Source organism: Littorina saxatilis, linkage group LG16 (assembly GCF_037325665.1).
Source record: "Littorina saxatilis isolate snail1 linkage group LG16, US_GU_Lsax_2.0, whole genome shotgun sequence".
Classification (NCBI taxonomy): domain Eukaryota; kingdom Metazoa; phylum Mollusca; class Gastropoda; order Littorinimorpha; family Littorinidae; genus Littorina; species Littorina saxatilis.
In genome coordinates this window covers 34,823,514-34,845,677 of record NC_090260.1, presented here as the reverse complement: position 1 = coordinate 34,845,677, position 22,164 = coordinate 34,823,514, and the positions used below count along the sequence as shown (strand labels likewise).

Here is a 22,164-nt window from a genome sequence, read left to right as displayed (position 1 = left end):
CATGTTTTGAATCTGAGGAAAAAATCGTGATCATTTTGACTTTGAGAACAGATTCATTCCGTTTCCTTATATCTGCATGTTCAAGTAAATGGTGGACATTTTTTTTCGGGCAGAGTAAACTTAACTTGAGACTCTACTGCAAGTCTTGAAATTCACATAAATCGAACCACGAGCAAAGACATCCAAACATTACAGGCACTTTAGATCAACTCATTTCACTAGAGGTGACTGCCTAGCACTGTGTTTGACATCCGTGTCTGCTGAAATAAAAAGAAATTAAAACAAAACGGATTAACAGTAGGTGACACGTTATCAGAGTGGGAGACACTGGATCTGTCTCTGAACTTACCGGGATACGGCTGCAAGATCGACACTGACTGCCGCGCTTTCGACAGCTCTTCCTCGCGTGGGGCATTGGAAACACGCTGTGCAGATCAAATTGTAGGAAATCTCCCTTTGGTATCTTCTTTATTTACTTTTCTGGAGCTTAGAAACCGAACAACATGAAATCGTCTTCCCCGGCGAATCGGCGAGGTGAGAACTGGACCACAATCCTTCGCGCGACCCCTGACCTGATCTTGACACCTGACCTGCCGTCTGCATGCCAAACACGACACAAACCAGTCAACTGCTTGTACCCCTTCAAAACCCCCCACCACCCGTTTTCTTTGGATACACGCTTTAACTACACACATGCCGACACAATGTTGATCATTGCTTCAATAATTTGAAGATGGTGCTTGAAAATTAACCACGTGAAATGAGTATTTCGGTGTTTAGCCAAAAATGTTAAAGTTTCTACCACAGACATACACACATACATACGCACGCACGCACAGACAGACAAAGTTTACCATCGCATAGGCTACACTTACGTGAGCCAAACATATGATTGTTCTTGTTACGATGTACCTCAATATACATTGTTTTACGTTGTTTAAAGGACTGTGTTGAGAATGTCTGGGTTTTGAAGTGCTCTAGTTTCTGTGCTGATGTGTGTGCGAGGTGGATGCTCACTTCCAAAACATCAAGTTCGCGTTTTCCTTACTAATAATACGGTACAGACAAACAGAAAGTACCACCCCACCCCCCCAAAAAACACACACAAAAACACACACAATAAAGCATAGACTAAACAAATAGCAGTGACAAATACAACAAGAGGCGAAGCCTTCAAGGCTCCCGTAAGAAATCGACAAACAGTAACACAAACTCAATCACTCCGTCACACATACACACACACAGTAAGCATAGACACAGTGCAAGAGTGGGAGACGCTAGATCTAGATCTGTCTGTCTGTAGCCTACTTTACTTAGTACTTACGGGGACACGACTGCCACTGAGATCGACACTGCCCTTTTGACAGCGCTTCCTCACGCAGACACTGAAAACACGCTGTGCAGATCAACCTGTAGGAAATCTCCTTTGGTATCTTCTTTATCTACTTTTTCTGGAGCCGCTACGAAACCGAACAATGTGAAATCGTCTTCCCCGAATCGGCAAATGCAGCTCGGTTAGAACTGAGAAGTGAATCTATACCACAATGCTTCACGCGATCTGACCTAAACCTTGACCCCTGACCTGGTCTACATACCACACAGAACACAAACCAGTCACCTGTTTTTACCCCCCCAAAAACCACCACCACCCGTTTTCTTTGGATACACACTTTATCTACATACGTGCCGACGAAATGTTGATCATTGCTTCAATACTTTGAAGCTGTTGCTTGGATAATAACCCGGTAAAATTAGTATATCGGTGTTCAGTCAAATGTTACACACACGCACGCACGCACGCACGCACGCACAGACAGACAAAAGTTAGCATCGCATAGGCTACACTTACGTGAGCCAAAAAGCACCTGGGGATACATTATACAAAACAAGAGGCGAAGCCTTCAAGGCTCCCGTAAGAAATCAACAAACAGTAACATAACACAAACTCACTCACTCCGTAACACACACACACACAAACACACACACACACACACACACACACACACGCACACACACACACAGTTAAAACTAACGCATCATATCAACTCCATGTATAATTTTCAAAAGAAGGCAAACAGATAAAATGACAAGGGTAATAGGTTAGGTACCTGCCATGTGGGCACTTTTTCCACTGCTGTCCTCAGTCCTATACTTTTCATCAAGACTTGTCACCATGCCGAGTAGATCTAAATTCGGAAGTCTTCATGTGGCTGAGGCATATATATCTGACATAGCGTCGATCTTGTTGTAGGTTAACCTCCTTTCTGAAACAAATGGCAAAATGCGATTAGTTATGATGACTACAACCTACACAAATATAAACAGTGTTTTGAAACAGAATAGTCAGGTTATACAAGCCACTTTACCTATGCAGCATGGTAACCCTACAATATGCGAAACATGTCGACTGCAGCAGCCTGGTTCTTAAAATAATTCTGACGGTCAACACAGCCAGAAATGCCAACAAAGACAAGAAAGCTGTTGCAAGGTAAGCTTACCAAACGTTACATAGCGAATCATATGATAGTGCGTAAACAGCAAACAGTAGATCTACAATCAAAGAGAGGATCGAGTCTGGAATGAAACGCGATACAGATCTAGCATTCAAAAACTGTCTTTCACGTTCAAGGAAGTTGTTGCAAAGTACTTAAGACTTACTAAATTGTACAGACAAAACCATGACAGTGCATGTTTTGAATCTGAGGAAAAAATCGTGATCATTTTGACTTTGAGAACAGATTCATTCCGTTTCCTTATATCTGCATGTTCAAGTAAATGGTGGACATTTTTTTTCGGGCAGAGTAAACTTAACTTGAGACTCTACTGCAAGTCTTGAAATTCACATAAATCGAACCACGAGCAAAGACATCCAAACATTACAGGCACTTTAGATCAACTCATTTCACTAGAGGTGACTGCCTAGCACTGTGTTTGACATCCGTGTCTGCTGAAATAAAAAGAAATTAAAACAAAACGGATTAACAGTAGGTGACACGTTATCAGAGTGGGAGACACTGGATCTGTCTCTGAACTTACCGGGATACGGCTGCAAGATCGACACTGACTGCCGCGCTTTCGACAGCTCTTCCTCGCGTGGACATTGGAAACACGCTGTGCAGATCAAATTGTAGGAAATCTCCCTTTGGTATCTTCTTTATTTACTTTTCTGGAGCTTAGAAACCGAACAACATGAAATCGTCTTCCCCGGCGAATCGGCGAGGTGAGAACTGGACCACAATCCTTCGCGCGACCCCTGACCTGATCTTGACACCTGACCTGCCGTCTGCATGCCAAACACGACACAAACCAGTCAACTGCTTGTACCCCTTCAAAACCCCCCACCACCCGTTTTCTTTGGATACACGCTTTAACTACACACATGCCGACACAATGTTGATCATTGCTTCAATAATTTGAAGATGGTGCTTGAAAATTAACCACGTGAAATGAGTATTTCGGTGTTTAGCCAAAAATGTTAAAGTTTCTACCACAGACATACACACATACATACGCACGCACGCACAGACAGACAAAGTTTACCATCGCATAGGCTACACTTACGTGAGCCAACAAGTCGCGTAAGGCGAAAATACAACATTTAGTCCAGCTGTCGAACTCACAGAATGAAACTGAACGCACTGCAATTTTTCAGCAAGACCGTATACTCGTAGCATCGTCAGTCCACCGCTCGTGGCAAAGGCAGTGAAATTGACAAGAAGAGCGGGGTAGTAGTTGCGCTGAGAAGGACAGCACGCTTTTCTGTACCTCTCTTCGTTTTTAACTTTCTGAGCGTGTTTTTAATCCAAACATATCATATCTATATGTTTTTGGAATCAGGAAACGACAAGGAATAAGATGAAAGTGTTTTTAAATTGATTTCCAAAATTTAATTTTGATCATAATTTTTATATTTTTAATTTTCAGAGCTTGTTTTTAATCCAAATATAACATATTTATATGTTTTTGGAATCAAAAAATGATGAAGAATAAGATGAACGTAAATTTGGATCGTTTTATAAAAAAAATATTTTTGTGTGTATGTATGTATGTCTGTGGTAGAAATTTTAACATTTGACTAAACACCGAAATACTCATTTTACCTGGTTGTTTTTCAAGCACCATCTTCAAAGTATTGAAGCAATGAGCAATGTGTGTAGTTAAAGCGTGTATAAAAAAAACCCGGGTGGTGGGGGGTTTTGAGGGGGTACAAGTATCTGATTGGTTTGTGTCGTGTGTGGTATGTAGACCAGGTCAGGGGTCAAGATCAGGTCAGGTCGCGTGAAGGATTGTGGTATAGATTCACTTTTCAATTCTCACCTCGATTCGGGGAAGACGATTTCACATTGTTCGGTTTCTTAGCTCACGAAAAATAGATAAAGAAGATACCAAAGGGAGATTTCCGACAGTTTGATCTGCACAGCGTTTTTACAATGTCTGCGCGAGGAAGAGCTGTCCAAAGTGCAGTGTCGATCTGGCAGTCGTGTCCCCGGTAAGTACAGAAGACGCTTAACATTTTTTGTTACATTGTCCAAAATTTAAAGAACATAGAACCATTTTATTCAATAGTCTGCCAACGCACGCTCTGGATTGCAAAACACTTTTGTTTGGAAATATTGATTTAACTATATCTTTGAACACGAAAATATTTTCTGCTGTACAAGATTACGTTATGTCAACTGATTGCTTCGGCTGATATTATATTAACAGTGACAGCAATAGATGTAGCAAAGCATTCTCTCTCTCTCTCTCTCTCTCTCTCTCTCTCTCTCTCTCTCTCTCTCTCTCTCTCTCTCTCTCTCTCTCTCTCTCTCTCTCTCTCTCTCTTTATTTGTATAAAATATTATGAAATATTTTGAAAGAAAAGGGTTGAAGTTCGCCATGTCTTGTTATCAGAATGTGTATTGATTATCAGTTTTAGAACGTGTCCATAAGCAGTCTGCTTGTTAACGTTCTTAATGTTGCTACTGTATATAACATGTATACAAGAAATTAATAAAAACACGCTTAAACCAAGTACAGACTGATCTATAGTGTTTCCCACTCTTACAATGTATCACCTAAGCTTAGCCCCCCCCCCCCCCCCCACAAAAGTTGTATGTTTCTGGTAACATGGCTAAAAAAAAAAAGGGTAGGTAGGTACGGATTTTTTATTTTTATTTTTTTTAATTTTTTTTGTGTGGTCAGGGTAGAAAATATATATAACGCAAAGAGACTGGACTTACTATACAAAGAGAAAGACAACACATTACAAAACAAATGAGACAAAAGGACCCCTTGTGTCGTCTGCCGTCTGTTACTTTCGTTTTGACGCTTTTTTTTATTATTTTTTTTTAACAAATGCAATAAAATAAAAGTCTAGGGTCGGCGGGAAAAAACTAGGCAGGGTCGGGTGACCAGAAACATACAACTTTTTTTTGGGGCCTTACTTTTTGTTTGTTTGTTTGTTTGCTTAACGCCCAGCCGACCACGAAGGGCCATATTAGGGCGGTGCTGCTTTGACATATAACGTGCGCCACACACAAGACAGAAGTCGCAGCACAGGCTTCATGTCTCACCCAGTCACATTATTCTGACACCGGACCAACCAGTCCTAGCACTAACCCCATAATGCCAGACGCCAGGCGGAGCAGCCACTAGATTGCCAATTTTAAAGTCTTAGGTAAGAGCCGGGGTTCGAACCCACGACCTCCCGATCACGGGGCGGACGCCTTACCACTAGGCCAACCGTGCCTTACTGATAATCCGGCTTGTTTTAATTTCTTTTCATTTCAGCAGACACGGATGGCAAACACAGTGCTAGGCAGTCACCTCTAGTGAAATATTTCATGCCAACTTACTATCACAGGGTTATCCAGTCATTTTCTGTGTACGGGGGAGTAACGAGCCGGGGGAGTAGCGATACGGGGGAGTAACGAGCCGGGGGAGTATCGAGCCGCCGGGGGAGTACGGGGGAGTAACGAGCTGATCCCGATCTAAAGTGCCTGTAATGTTTGAATGTCTTTGTTCTTGGTTCGATTTATGTGAATTTCAAGGCTTGCAGTAGAGTCTCAAGTTAAATCTGCCCGTATAAAACTGTCCACCTAACATGCAGATAATAAGGAAACGGAATGGATCTGTTCTCAAAGTCAGAATTATTACGATTTTGCCTCAGTTTCAAAACATGCTCTGTCATGGTTCTGTCCGAGTGTAAAATTTGGTACCTTGCAGCAACTTCCCTGAATTTGAAAGACAGTGTTTGAATGCTAGATCTGCCTAGATCTGTATCGCGTTTCATTTCAGACTCCTGTCTTTGATTGTACTGTTTTCTGTTTACCCATTATCATGATTCGCTTATGTCGGTAACTTTTGGTAAACTTACCTTGCAACAGCGTCCTTGTCTTTGTTGGCATTTTTTTTTCAAGGCAGCACAACGTAAGATTTTGGACAGCAAGTAGAATGCGAGTTTTGAGACAACGACAGTCGTCCAAAGAAAGCTTACTGTGGAATGTTGTTGTACATAATGGTACATGTAATTCTGTATTTTTCTGCGGTTAATGTTAATGGTTTCTTTTTTCTTCTGTTGGTTTCTTCCTCCTGAGTTGACCGTATCACTGAAACAAGACCATCAGAGAGGACCTCAGTTGCTCCTCAAAATGGACTGTGAATAGTGTGTTGGCTGTGTTGACCGTCAGAATTATTTTAAGAACCAGTCTGCGGCAGTCTGTTGACATGTTACGCATATTGAAGAGTTCCCATGCTGCATAGGTAAAGTGGCTTGTATAACCCGACTATTCAGTATCAAAACACTGTTTATATTTGTGTAGGTTGTAGTCATCACAACTAATCGCATTTTGCCTTTTGTTTCAGAAAGGAGGATAAGCGACAACAAGATCGACGCTATGTCAGATATGCCTCAGCCACATGACGACTTCCGAATTTAGATCCACTCGGCATGGTGACAAGTCTTGATGAAAAGTATAAGACTGACGACAGCAGTGGAAAAAGTGACCACATGGCAGGTACATTGCTTAGTGTCTGCAGTGCAAAAGACAGATACGCTGATGGTAGATTTCCAAATGAACACAGTACCCTCAGATCTACTGCTGATTTACGACGGGCCCGCTACAATCCAGGGCAGAACATTGCGGAGCTGGTGGCCAGCAGGACAATGTGTCACTAGAAAATATAATAGACTTCGGAGTGCGAGGACCAGGGAAAACAACCTCATGTGAACCTGTCTGAGTGTGACCATCGTGACGCCCATATCTTTAAACTCTTAGTCGTATGACAATTCCAAGAGTATATATATAGGTTACACACTCCGAGTTCTGAATATCGTGCATATTTTCCCTAGGGTCGATTTTCAGGTATTACCGAGCCTCTGGCGAGGTAATACCTGTAAATCGACCCGAGGGAAAATATGCACGATATTCAGGACGAGGTGTGTAAGCTGTTTATCCCATTACTCCGACGTTTTAATTAAAAAACCGAACTTTTTGACACAAACTCTGCGAGTGCCTGTTTACTGCTCATCATACCTTCTCCACCAAAAATCGTGTCATGATATTCATGTGCAAAACGAGTCCCCTTTTGTCTTTTTGTTTCCAGGATTGTGCCGTTGAATGCATTTGATACTGTGCAGTTACCGGCCGGTTTCAGTCGGTTACCCGAGCTGGCATTCGTCAAAACTGCGAAAGACCGCATTCTGATAATCTTCGCTTCACAGCTAGCGACGGGAGAGAATGATACCCGAAGGGAAGTAACTCATTTTTGACCTGAGTTCAGTGGGATTCGAAAGACCGCGTGTGTGATTTTACAAGCGATGAAGATGATTGCTGAGTTTGTGCTTATTCGAGCCTTTGTGCTTCAGTGTTCAAATTTGTATTACCTACTTCTTCAATCGTCACTTACTGATTTAGGTGAGCCTAACTTTGGTGTCTGTCGTTGTCTTAGGCGAGGTAGTCTGTCTGGGGGATAACGGCGCACCACTGACTGTCGAGTTGTTTTTATGCGGCAACGCATGTAGCCTAGTGGTCTCTGTATGTCCAAGATCCGACCTTCTTCGCCACCTTTTATTCTAACAGTATCACCAACTTTGAAAATGACAATTTCCATGCTTGAGCCGAAGATACTACATGTATAGCAAACGACAGATCCTGCAGCAGACGACAGATCTGTAGCAGACGACTGATGAGACAGCCTTGTTCTGTTGAACCATATTTAGCAATCAATGCTCTAAAAGCGATAACAAATGAACAAAACTATAAGCATACTGTTTTAGTGTAAGTTTTATTTTGTCGCTCAAGATTTTGAGTCAGGATGCTCTTGGGATTGATCTAAGCGGTTGCCCATGAAGCGTACCTCGTTACGACAACTTTACTAGAGTTGTGCGCCTTGAATCACTGTGTGTCTCTGTCGCTCTCTCTCGTGCTCTCTGTCTCTCTCTCAGTCTCACCGCGTCGGACAACTCATAATCTTCACTCAGCTCTATTCACCCAAACAGATTATGTACATTCTTTGTTGTTTTCTTTATTTCTTCAATGATAATGTTTGCAGATCGTTAGCCAAACGTCAGTTCGACTTTTTTACCGCAGAATATCTCAATCGTTTTGCTGAAAAAAAGTAGTCCTGAGTTAACGATAAATATGCAGATGACCTCTAAAAATTATTCAGTTGTACTCTGAGACCAAAGACCAATGACAGGTGAGATCGAGACTCGGTTGTGATGGATAATTCATATGGTTGTGATGGATAATCCAGAATAATCCCCTCCTCAGCTAACAGAGACAAAGAGGCAGGTCATGGGATAATATCTTCATACGCAAGCTCTAGGGTTAATGATTGTAGATAAGCTTTGCCATGATAATTATGCTGATGCTGTGTGTGTCTGTGTGTGCGTGCGTGTTTGTGCGGCCTTGTGTGTGTGTGTGTGTGTGTGTGTGTGTGAGGATTGCACAAGATCTCCTTCAGGGACAACTGCACCAACAACAAATACAGTCATTTTATCTGTTTGCCTTCTTTTGAAAATTATACATGGAATTGATATGATGCGTTAGTTTAGTGTGTGTGTGTGTGTGTGTGTGTGTGTGTGTGTGTGTGTGTGTGTGTGTGTGACGGAGTGAGTGAGTTTGTGTTACTGTTTGTCGATTTCTTACGTGAGCCTTGAAGGCTTCGCCTCTTGTTTTTCATGTATTTGCATGACTAGCAAATTAACGCCAGCGGCTACACACAAATGAAACTTGAACAAAATCTGTATCAATCTTCTCTCTGTAGATATGCAAAGTTATGAATTTGTTTACACAAGTTGTCACGATCGGGTGACAGAGACCAAGAAAGTGTCACTCAGTGGAGTGCCTGTTCTTGGTCGATAATGATAGAAAGCGCCTGTGCGTGATATTGGACACAGCAGAGTTTGCTGACAGTGCTCAACGAGCACGGATGTTTTGAAACGCACGAGCTTCACAGTGCGGGTTTCTGCTATCATAGGGCTGACGGTTTTTCGCTGACAGCGCACACGGGATTTTCAGGGATTGAGTTTCTCGTGTCTTTTTTCTGCTTGGGGAGGCAGAATTGTGTATAGCTGGACTGGTTTTGTGACAAGGTCAGTCACGTGTATTTGGCTAGGTTGTCTGACAGAGACACGAGTACGGGACACTTGACACCCAGCGGCAGAAGGGGAAGGAGCTAACACACAGTTTCTAGAGTATGATGGTTTTTCACCGAATATTGTATTCGGCACTCTAGGGGAACTTCCACTGCCACATGTTTTGCTGAGGACAAGTCGTCAACATTCCTTCGTCGGCGATGGCTTTCGCATAAGGATTCGACAAGGGGTTCTGGAGGTTTTTGGTCACTGTTGACGAACAGAGGCTGTTCCAGGGAGGAGGCGGACTTTGCTTCCATTGAGAGTTACAATCATAGGCTTTTGAGGTAATAAATCATTATTTAACGCTGTTGATGAGTCTGTGTTGTGGAATGAAATACTCTCTGTTGTTCTTTCCAGGTTAGCGCATAATTTACTCTCTGTGACGCTAAAATACTAATCTGTATATGGTTTTTGCAGATAGGGAGAGAAGGACGGAAAATGGCTGTTTTGTTGTTGTAAAAAGTCAGTTTTGTGCAGGCCCACGTGCTCGATGAGATATTTAAAGATGACATGTTTTAAGGTGGTGGGTGAGGGGTAGCTGACATGTTTAGTGCACCGATGCTTTCTGTTTGCAGCCTTCGATTCGTTCGATCCGATTCGTTCGTTTCGTGTTCCTGTAACATCTGCACGGCTGACTCTGGCGGGAACTGTTGAGGCTACGCTAACCAGGAGACCGGCTAACCAGGAGACCGGCTAACCAGCGGACCGGCTAACCAGCGAACCGGCTAACCAGCGGACCGGCTAACCAGCGAACCGACTAACCAGCATACCGGCTAAGCGGCAGCAGCAGAGATAAAGCTAAGTGCACCATGTCGTACGCACCCCGTTGACCACCGTTGTCTTTTCGTATCTATGATTTCATTGGAGTAGTGACAACGTGGGGTGTGGGACACCTGCACGAACTAGAGCTTTTCGAACAGAACATTCTCATTTGACTGTATTTACACGGGTTCAGCGTGTTACTATAATTTTCTACATACTACTGGCATTTTGTCAGTGAACACTGGTTTTTTACGTGTTGAGAACGTAAAAGGAACATATTTTGAGTGAAGGCTCGAGGGAGGTGGCGAGTTTATACATAAACAGGCGTCTGAAACTTATACTTTTGTTGACTCTATTTAATTGTATGCCTGCGAGAGTGGATCGTGGTGTGGTTAGTTAATTAGTAGTAATTAACCGGTTCATAATCACCTTAAGTGATATATTGAAACGTGACACATGGGGGCCAAGCCGGGATTTACTCAGTTAATTTCCAACTGATAAAGACCCACCAATTAAGGATAACTAAGAGCAGATAATCTCGTCAGTGCTCGACTTATTTTCTGCTTGGTGCTACCCTTTTTTGTATAGTTTTGATCATATGCCACACCTTAAGCGATTCACATCTTGCAGGAAATGTAAATTGTAATTTGTGAGTTATTGTATGCGCTAACTGTGATTACTTCCCTTTCCTTTGTTTGTGAATCTTTGTTGTTGTACGTTCAGAGTTTTCCGTTGCAGAGAGCTGAGCGGGGTTAGCGGATTTGTTATTCGTTTTACTCAGTTTTCTCTACATTGTTGTTTCGCACTCTGTAACAGGTTACATTTGTACCGTCTTGCTTTACTTGGATTTTTCTCCATATTTTGACTTTGTTGGAATTTTGGGGGGGAAGGGTCCGAGGACTTCTGTCCTAACCAAGGCTGTGGGAGACACTCTGTTTCACCGCAAAAAGCAGCCGATAAAGTAGGCCACGGCTGTGGGAAACACTTTGTTTCACCGCAAAAAGCAGCCATAAAGTAGGCTACGCGATTTGTTCTACATCGTTTGGATTTTTCTTCTGCATTTTCTGGTTGCTGGATTTTTGTATCCACCGCTTTCGTCACCGCGTGTTCTAGCTATAGCTGCGTTAGACTTACTTTTGTGATAAAGCTTTGCTAAAACTAACCATGGCTACAGGGGGATCTCCTACGAAGAGGTTAACTTTTGAGACTCCTGGTAGCGAGGAACAGACAGAGCGAGACGCACGCGTTAGAGCGCGTAGTTTGCTTAAGCGCAAGGAGTTAGAACGTAAGGAAGACATAGAGCGACAGACGAGGAAAGAAGAGCTTGACAGACAAGAACGACAGGCCGAACGTGAGAGACAGGAACGACAAGACGAACGTGACCGACAGGATAAGAAAGACGAGCTTGACAGACAAGAACGACAGGCCGAACGAGACAGACAAGAAAAGAAAGAACAGGCTGAACTTGAGAGACAGGAACGACAGGCCGAACGTGACAGACAGGACAAACAGGCGGATCGCGATCACCAGCTAGAACTAGCTAGGCTACAGGCCGAGAAGGGTACGCTTACTCAGGCTAGCGCGCCGACGTTTGTTGCCGACCGTACGAGACTGCCGACGTTCGACGATGACAAGGACGAGCTCGACGATTTTTTACGCCGGTTTGAGCGCATTGCATCTGACCAGAAGTGGGAAGAGGCCACGTGGGCTAGCCGCCTTAGCACCTGCTTAAAAGGACGCGCATTGCAGCTCTACAACGCTTTGGAGGACGACGAGGCGAGAGACTATCAGGCACTAAAGAAGGCGTTACTCCAGCGCTTCAACCTGACTGCGGAAGCCTACAGACGGCGTCTGCGTAACAGCAAGAGACTGAGCGGCGAGCTGAGTCATCAGTTTGTGGCACGCCTTAATCTCTACCTGCGGCGCTGGGTGGAGATGGCCGAAAAGGACTGGACCGTCAACGACCTTGCCGACCTCATAGTCATGGAGCAACTGATGTCCAGCCTGCGACCTGAGGTGGTGACCTTCGTGCAGGAGCACCAACCAAAGACTACTCAGGAGGCAGCCGACTGGATCAGAGTACACGAGGACGCCCAGGCGATCTCCGGAAAATCCTCAGGCTCACGGCCAGGAAAATCAGGAAATTCGGGTTCTTCAGGACCCAAGGACGGGAAGGACGATCAGGGACACAAGGGATCGAGTTCCAGATCTGACATCCAGTGTTACTACTGCAACAAGCGGGGCCACGTGAAGAAGGACTGCCACAGGAGACAGGCTGACCAGAAGGGCGTTCACTTCGTTGGCAGTGAGGAGTTCAGGGACGTCACGAGCTCATGCACCATTCCACAACTCTGCGTTCCGTGCTCCAGGAAACATTTCCAGCCCCACTGCAACGTCTACGTTAACGGAGTGAAGGGCGAAGGTCTGCGGGACACAGGGGCAGACATGATAGTGGTTCGGGCGAGTCTAGTTCCAGCTATGGCCTACACAGGAGACAGCATCAGAGTGAGAATGGCCGAGGCATCTCACGCTTACGACTTGAACACGGCAGTGATCAAGGTCGTAACACCGTTGTTCACGGGGACCATTGTGGCCGTCGTCATGGACGATCCTCCATGCGACTTGCTCATTGGAAACCGGGTTCAGTTTGTGGACGGCGTCACCAGGGAGGTTCCCGTTTACCGGTCTCCCGACGTCATTTCAGTTCTCACGCGGGCACAGGCGGAGCGAGAGGACAAACCTCTCAAACCCCTACCTGCTGCACGAGCTGCCCTGGGGAACGTGACCCCCGCGCTTCTCGCGAAGGCTCAGGATTCTGACCCGACCTTAGCTACTCCTCGGGAGCACGCGAAGTCGGGGAAGGTGAAGCTGAGCGGGAAGCATGGGAGGTCAAGGTTCCTCAGGGACAAGAAGTTGCTCTACCGTGAGTTCAGCAACAAGGAAGGTGCATTCAAACAGGTTGTCGTGCCTCGCGAGTTTCGCGAGGGTGTCATGGCAACGGCACACGACTCGATTCTGGGAGGTCATCTTGGCACCAAGAAGACCACGGATCGTGTCTGGCGCCACTTTTACTGGCCAGGCATCTGCACGGATGTCCGACGTTTCTGTGCGTCCTGCGATAAGTGCCAGAAGGTGGTTGCCAAGGGAAGGGTGAGGAAGGTCCCCTTAGAGAAGATGCCGCTCATCGACGAACCCTTTCGTCGGGTGGCAGTGGACATCATCGGGCCCATCTTGCCTGCGTCTGAGGACGGAAACAGATACATTTTGACCATGGTGGACTACGCTACTCGATACCCAGAGGCGATCCCTCTGAAATCGATTGAAGCCACGCGAGTAGCTGAGGCTCTGGTTACTATGTGGTCCCGGCTGGGAATTCCATCAGAGGTACTCACCGACAGAGGCACGCAGTTCACGGGAGGAGTGATGGCGGAGGCAGCACGACTGCTATCACTGGAGCAGCACTTCACCACTCCTTACCATGCTCAGTGCAACGGACTGGTGGAAAGGTTCAATGGCACCTTGAAGACCATGCTGAGGAAACTAGCTCAGGAGAAACCACGCACGTGGGACAGGTACATCCCAGCATTGCTTTTTGCATACCGCGAGGTTCCTCAGGAGAGCTTGGGCTTTTCCCCATTCGAGCTGTTGTACGGCAGGCAGGTACGCGGTCCCATGGCTATCCTGCGTCAGGCTTGGACAGACGAAGAAGCTGACGAGGAGGTGCAGACGACAGCGACCTACATCGTAGAACTAAGGAACAGGATCGAAGAGACCTGCAAACTGGCTCAAGAGAACCTGGGAAGAGCAGCACAGCGTTACGCGCGAGGATTCGACCGCAAGGCACGGCCGCGCAGCTTCAAGATTGGAGAACGGGTGTTGCTACTTCTACCTGTCAAACACAACAAGCTACAACTGCAGTGGCAAGGACCTTTTGAGGTGACAGCGAAAGTGGGCCAGAACGACTACAGGATCGTCATGAACGGGAAAGCACGCCTGTACCACGCCAACCTGCTGCGCGCCTACATAGAGAGGACTGCCTACGGGGAAAAGGACAAAGTGACAGAAGCAGTTGCTGTCGTGATGGACGAGACAACGGAAGAACAGGGAGGAGGACGTGTACCAGTTTGTCCGCTGGAGGCTAGTGAGGATCACACGGACGTGCACATCTCACCTGATCTTGGGGACGACCAGCAGGCGGACCTGCAAGAGATCCTGAAGGATGCAGCACGGGTCCTTACAGACATACCACTTCAGACGCATTTAGAGGAGTTTACCTTCGACTTGCTGGAGAAACAGCCAGTGAGGACGAAGCAGTATCCCATGCCTCATGCCCAGAAGGAGGTGGTCAGGAAGGAAATCGCCGACATGACGAAGTTGGGCGTCATCGAGCCAGCGAACTCTCCCTACAGTTCTCCAATTGTGCTTGTGAAGAAGAAGGATGGACGCGTCAGGTTCTGTGTCGACTACCGGAAGCTGAACAAAATCACGGCGTTTGACGCGGAACCCATGCCTGACGTGGACTACCTCTTCAGTCACTTGGCCAAGGCCAAGTACTTTTCCAAACTGGACCTCACCAAGGGATACTGGCAAATTCCAGTTGCCGAGGAAGATCGCCCAAAGACTGCATTTACCACTCCATTCGGCCAGTTCCAGTGGACAGTCATGCCTTTTGGTCTACAGAATGCAGGTGCCGTCTTCACTCGCATGATGAGGAAACTTTTGGAACCATTGAAGCGCGAGGACATCAGCAGTTTCATCGACGATGTGCTGATCGCGACAGAGACATGGACTGAACATCTCGACGCCCTGCGCGACGTGTTCGGAAGGTTGAAGGACGGAAATCTGGGAGCTAAACCGTCCAAGTGCTACTTGGGATTTCGGGAATTGTCTTTCCTGGGTCATGTTGTCGGCGAGGGATTGCTCGTTCCAGAGGACGACAAGATCCAGAAGATTCGGGAGGCGGAGCCACCGCGCACGAAGAAAGAAGTCAGGTCTTTCCTGGGCCTAGCCAGCTTCTACAGACGCTTCATCCCGCACTTTGCCGAAATCGCACTACCGCTGACCAACCTTACCAAGAAACTACAACCGACCGTTGTAGTGTGGACTGAGGAATGCAGCTCCGCATTCAACACCCTGAAGAGGCGACTCACCAGTCAGCCTATTCTCCGACTACCAGACCTGAACAAGGACTTCGTGCTGAGGACAGACGCTTCAGGGAAGGGACTTGGGGCAGTGTTGCTTCAGGAGACAGAGGGGTTTTTGCACCCTGTTTGCTTCGCCAGCCGTAAGCTGACCTCGGCCGAGGCAGCGTATGCAACGGTTGAACGCGAGTGTCTCGCCATTGTCTGGGGCATCCAGAAGTTCGAAGCGTACCTGTACGGACGACCTTTCTGTCTGGAGACGGACCATCAACCTCTGCAATATCTTCAGGTTGCAAGGTTGGCAAACGCCAGACTTATGCGCTGGGCGTTGATTCTCCAACCGTACCAATTCACGGTACGCGTCATTCCGGACGCCAACAATGTTGGAGCTGACTTTCTCTCTCGGGCGGTAGAGGAGAACATGACTGTGAGCGAAACCGAGGTTTCGTCTTGAAGAGGGGAGGTGTGTCACGATCGGGTGACAGAGACCAAGAAAGTGTCACTCAGTGGAGTGCCTGTTCTTGGTCGATAATGATAGAAAGCGCCTGTGCGTGATATTGGACACAGCAGAGTTTGCTGACAGTGCTCAACGAGCACGGATGTTTTGAAACGCACGAGCTTCACAGTGCGGGTTTCTGCTATCATAGGGCTGACGGTTTTTCGCTGACAGCGCACACGGGATTTTCAGGGATTGAGTTTCTCGTGTCTTTTTTCTGCTTGGGGAGGCAGAATTGTGTATAGCTGGACTGGTTTTGTGACAAGGTCAGTCACGTGTATTTGGCTAGGTTGTCTGACAGAGACACGAGTACGGGACACTTGACACCCAGCGGCAGAAGGGGAAGGAGCTAACACACAGTTTCTAGAGTATGATGGTTTTTCACCGAATATTGTATTCGGCACTCTAGGGGAACTTCCACTGCCACATGTTTTGCTGAGGACAAGTCGTCAACATTCCTTCGTCGGCGATGGCTTTCGCATAAGGATTCGACAAGGGGTTCTGGAGGTTTTTGGTCACTGTTGACGAACAGAGGCTGTTCCAGGGAGGAGGCGGACTTTGCTTCCATTGAGAGTTACAATCATAGGCTTTTGAGGTAATAAATCATTATTTAACGCTGTTGATGAGTCTGTGTTGTGGAATGAAATACTCTCTGTTGTTCTTTCCAGGTTAGCGCATAATTTACTCTCTGTGACGCTAAAATACTAATCTGTATATGGTTTTTGCAGATAGGGAGAGAAGGACGGAAAATGGCTGTTTTGTTGTTGTAAAAAGTCAGTTTTGTGCAGGCCCACGTGCTCGATGAGATATTTAAAGATGACATGTTTTAAGGTGGTGGGTGAGGGGTAGCTGACATGTTTAGTGCACCGATGCTTTCTGTTTGCAGCCTTCGATTCGTTCGATCCGATTCGTTCGTTTCGTGTTCCTGTAACATCTGCACGGCTGACTCTGGCGGGAACTGTTGAGGCTACGCTAACCAGGAGACCGGCTAACCAGGAGACCGGCTAACCAGCGGACCGGCTAACCAGCGAACCGGCTAACCAGCGGACCGGCTAACCAGCGAACCGACTAACCAGCATACCGGCTAAGCGGCAGCAGCAGAGATAAAGCTAAGTGCACCATGTCGTACGCACCCCGTTGACCACCGTTGTCTTTTCGTATCTATGATTTCATTGGAGTAGTGACAACGTGGGGTGTGGGACACCTGCACGAACTAGAGCTTTTCGAACAGAACATTCTCATTTGACTGTATTTACACGGGTTCAGCGTGTTACTATAATTTTCTACATACTACTGGCATTTTGTCAGTGAACACTGGTTTTTTACGTGTTGAGAACGTAAAAGGAACACATTTTGAGTGAAGGCTCGAGGGAGGTGGCGAGTTTATACATAAACAGGCGTCTGAAACTTATACTTTTGTTGACTCTATTTAATTGTATGCCTGCGAGAGTGGATCGTGGTGTGGTTAGTTAATTAGTAGTAATTAACCGGTTCATAATCACCTTAAGTGATATATTGAAACGTGACACAAGTGAACAATCCCATGACGGGTTTAACAACATTTTCCGAAACATTGCGTAAAATCTGGATAAACAACCGTAACGATCCAAACGTTCGCACGAATTATCTCTAGTATGTTGGTAAAATATTCTGAAAGTTTCAAAGCAATCCACGAAGTCATTGCCAAAATGTAGCGCTTTTTGACATGATACCCATAAAAATGGACGTAAAACGTCCCGTTTTTGACCGCTCTTGCGATCGACACCTGCATCAGTAGGAATAGCATAGCACACGAAATACGCAAGTAGCAAAACAAAGCAAGCATAGGGTAGATGATTGGTTTGACTTTCTTCTCGTATGTCAAAGTTGCAAAGTTTTGCCTATTGTGATTTTTTTGTCGATTTTTCCTTCGGCTCTTCCGTTTTTGTCTGGTCGATTGTGAGGGTACCCTTACTTAAGCGGCGGTCACGTGAACCATGTTAAAAAAAAATACTTAATCCAAAATAAACGGCCGTAACTGGCATATAAAGTTGTAATGAAATGGGAATCAATGCTCTAATTTGGGTTTGAAATTTGTTGCAATAATTTTTTGGCCAAGTTTATATTTCAACAGCACATACATATTCAAAGAAGAAAATAAACGAATAAAAGCCAGAGGCAAAGTTCATCAAAATGTCAATGGCCATGGTAAGTTAAACACATTTGCACGATATTTGTTGGAACAGTGATGAAAAAAAAAATTAACAAACAAAAAATAATAACAATCAATACTCTTATAACCTGTGCAGGTCATTGACACACCTGGAATGCCAGCCTCAACTCTTCATTCGGACAACACCTTCAATGAAATCAAAAAAGGATTTCCTCTCAGCAAACCAGGGCCTCCCGCCATTGTATACGTCCTTGACCCCGTACACCGCAGCATGGACGACGATTTTCAACTTTACTACAGGTTGCACCAATACTATGGCTGATGGGGTCTATGTCGACCAAAAGAGTGGGATTCCCTGTAGGTGGAGTTCCTGTAGAGGGATTCCCTGTATACAGGGAATCCCACAGGTTAAAGTTTTTCAATAAAACTTGAAAACCATACTCGAATTTCTAAGAATTATCACTAAAGATCGAAAAACATCAAATTCTACCGATGTCGCTAAGCATCACGTGACTTTCAGCGATATCAGCGAAACACTACTGGAATCCCACTCTTTTGGTCGACATAGACCCCATCAGCAATACTATCGAGACAGCATCAAGAAGTATATCATCTTACTAGTTACTCATGGAAGGGAAAAGAGACATTTTGGAACGATGCAGAGTGTTGGCCAGTCATGGAGAGACTGGCATGAGAAATATTCTGGATGAGGTGTCTCAGATGTTCACGATTTTCAACAACCACGGGGTCACAGCGACCAAACGTGAACATGTTCATGAACTGCTGCTGATGATTGATCGAATGATCCACAATAATGGCGAAAAGCCGTACTTCCAAATGAAAGCTCCGAATGGAAGGGAGATAAAAATGCAGCGCATTGGAAGACAAACGGATTGACAGACATGAAGCAAGGGAAGGGATTCGAAAAAGGTGCAGCGAGTCAAACGCGTGTTCTGTTTCATAAACTGTGAAATCTCTTATTGGGTATCAATGACGACATCAGTTATAGACTAGACATATATGCGTTCATATGTTGACAGTTGACAGCAATTCTCGTATAATACGTTTTGGATTTTACTTGATTTGGATTTCAGAAACTTTATATGTGAATGGACCAGGTAGGCAGAAAAAAACCAAAGACAGACAAACACACACACCTCTCATTTATAAGCATATGCATAGTCGCATAGCCACACACACGTACACACACACACACGTACACGCGAGCACACTAGTCTTGATGTCCGTGTATCTTTAAAAAGGAACATTGTTTAACATAATGATTAAATGAAAAATTGAACGGTATCTTTGCTAATATCGGATAAAGAACTAATAAAACGAAAATAGGTGTATGTCTTGAGTAGATTTATTCATTTTTCAATCATTCCACTGTATCAATTTCACCAGATCAACATAACACGTTGACATCTGCGAGTATTTCACAAGCTTAACAAGTCGCTAAGGCAAAAATACAACATTTAGTCAAGCTCAGTCGAACTCACAGAATGAAACTGAACGCATTGCATTTTTTCCGCAAGACCGTACACTCGTAGCATCTGTCCACCGCTCGTGGCAAAGGCAGTGAAAGTAACAATCCAGAAAAGCGCGGGAGCGGTTGCGCTGAGGAGGATAGCACGCTTTTCTATATCTCTATTCTTTTTAACTCTCTGAACGTGTTTTTAATCCAAACATATCATATCTATATGTTTTTGGAATCAGGAATGGACAAGGAATAAGATGAAATTGTTTTTAAATCGATTTCGGAAATTTAATTTTAATCATAATTTTTATATTTTTAATGTTTAGAGCTTGTTTTTCATACGAATATAACATATTTATATGTTTTTGGAATCAGAAAATGATGAAGAATACAATAAACGTAAATTTGGATCGTTTTCTATAAAAAAAATTTAATTACAATTTTCAGATTTTTTAATGACCAAAGTCATTAATTAATTTTTAAGCCTCCAAGCTAAAATGCAATACCAAAGTCCGGCCTTCGTCGAAGATTGCTTGGGCAAAATTTCAATCAATTTGATTGAAAAATGAGGGTGTGACAGTGCCGCCTCAACTTTTACAAAATGCCGGATATGACGTCATCAAAGACATTTATCGAAAAAATGAAAAATATATCTGGGGATATCGTACCCAGGAACCTTCATGAAAAATTTCATGGAGATCGGTCCAGTAGTTTACTCTGAATCGCTCTACACACACACACACACACACACACACCACGACCCTCGTCTCGATTCCCCCCTCTATGTTAAAACATTTAGTCAAAACTTGACTAAATGTAACAAAAAGGCTGGTCCACATGCCAGCAATAATTTGTTGGCAAACAGTTATAGACAAAATTAATATATCCAGGTAGCATTACTCAACGTGGAGGCCATAGTATAAGTAAGTAACACGTAATTGTCACTCAACGTTTGACTGATAGATCATGTATATATTAAATGATAATAAATAATAATAATGATAATAATAATAATAATAATGATAATAATAATAATAATAATAAAACATTATTGTATTGCGCTATTCACCGCCAGATTACAGTCTCATGGCGCTTTACAAATCCATCATAGTACAATACAAGCATTAATAGTTAACATTTTATAAACAACAACCAGATACATATGATACTCTAGAAGGTTTAAAAACAACCAGTCAACAAGCAAACTTATCATTCGGCACATTCACTCACAAGTCACACGCACGCATTACACCACAGCTTCAATGTCCTAATTACTTTGCTCATTTCAATAAAAGGAAGATTTGTACAGGCAAGTCATCAGTTTAATCTTACATGATGGTAGTGACGAAAGTCACAGATTTCGATCATAATTAATAGACTCCCAGTCTTGTCAGACACTCCTTGCTGTCAGAAGAGGGTGTCCTGGATGTTTAGCTCAAAGCCAGCCCAGTAATAAACAGCTCGTGAGACTCGTTGCCATGGTAATCACTAGGGAGGGTACTGTCACGCTGCAGCCATCTGTGAACACACAAGTTTAATAACTGTAATACGAAATCTTAGTATAATTAACAATTTGCCCTGGGAGTGTCATAAGCAACATGGCTTTTAATAATAAAAAAACTAATAAAAAAATCAAAAAATAAAAGAATAAAAAAAATCATGGCTTTTAATCAAAATTCTTCTCATAAGAATAGTTGAGCTCACCATCTTAGAGTTAGCGGCTAGGCTATTACATGGTATAAGGCCATCCCTCCACTCGGCCGCGTACCGAGAATCATCAGCCTGTGTGCTCTCTGTGCACAATCAGCAAGTTTTGATAAATTGATGTTGTAAATGCAACCAGTTTTTTTTTTTTTTTTTTTTTTTTTTACAAAACTAATGCATTAAAACCAAAATGGCAGCAAGCAGTCATGGTGTTGATTGTTGGTAAGTGACCAAGTTAAGGTGTGGGTTTTCCTCATGTAAAAACCAGGACATATCTGAGAAAGTGTGTCCAACTGTTTACACACTGAAGAGTGTGCCTTTAATCGGGGCGGGGATGTAGCTCAGTCGGTAGCGCGCTGGATTTGTATCCAGTTGGCCGCTGTCAGCGTGAGTTCGTCCCCACGTTCGGCGAGAGATTTATTTCTCAGAGTCAACTTTGTGTGCAGACTCTCCTCGGTGTCCGAACACCCCCCGTGTGTACACGCAAGCACAAGACCAAGTGCGCACGAAAAAGATCCTGTAATCCATGTCAGAGTTCGGTGGGTTATAGAAACACGAAAATACCCAGCATGCTTCCTCCGAAAACGGCGTATGGCTGCCTTAATGGCGGGGTAAAAAACAGTCATACACGTACAATTCCACTCGTGCAAAAAAACACGAGTGTACGTGGGAGTTTCAGCCCACGAACGCAGAAGAAGAAGAAGTGCCTTTAAGTGTCATGATTGTAACCTTTGTTAAAATAAACTTATGTTTAAACCAAGTGCCTTTAATCTCACAGGTGGTGTCCAAAATCTCCGCCTGAAT

The 22,164-nt window shown here is 44.5% G+C and overlaps 1 protein-coding gene across 8 annotated transcripts in view; it reads right to left on the bottom strand.

The window, feature by feature from the left end:
- Window positions 1–19,526: 19,526 nt before the first annotated feature.
- Window positions 19,527–22,164, bottom strand: part of LOC138950918 (multiple epidermal growth factor-like domains protein 10) — a 59,421-nt gene continuing 56,783 nt past the window's right edge. For all 8 annotated transcript variants that reach the window (XM_070322629.1, XM_070322623.1, XM_070322630.1 and 5 more), the window contains one exon: window positions 19,527–21,174. In XM_070322629.1, coding sequence (XP_070178730.1) covers window positions 21,160–21,174 — 15 coding nt within the window. In that variant the 3' untranslated portion in view covers window positions 19,527–21,159. The remainder of the gene's footprint in view (window positions 21,175–22,164) is intronic.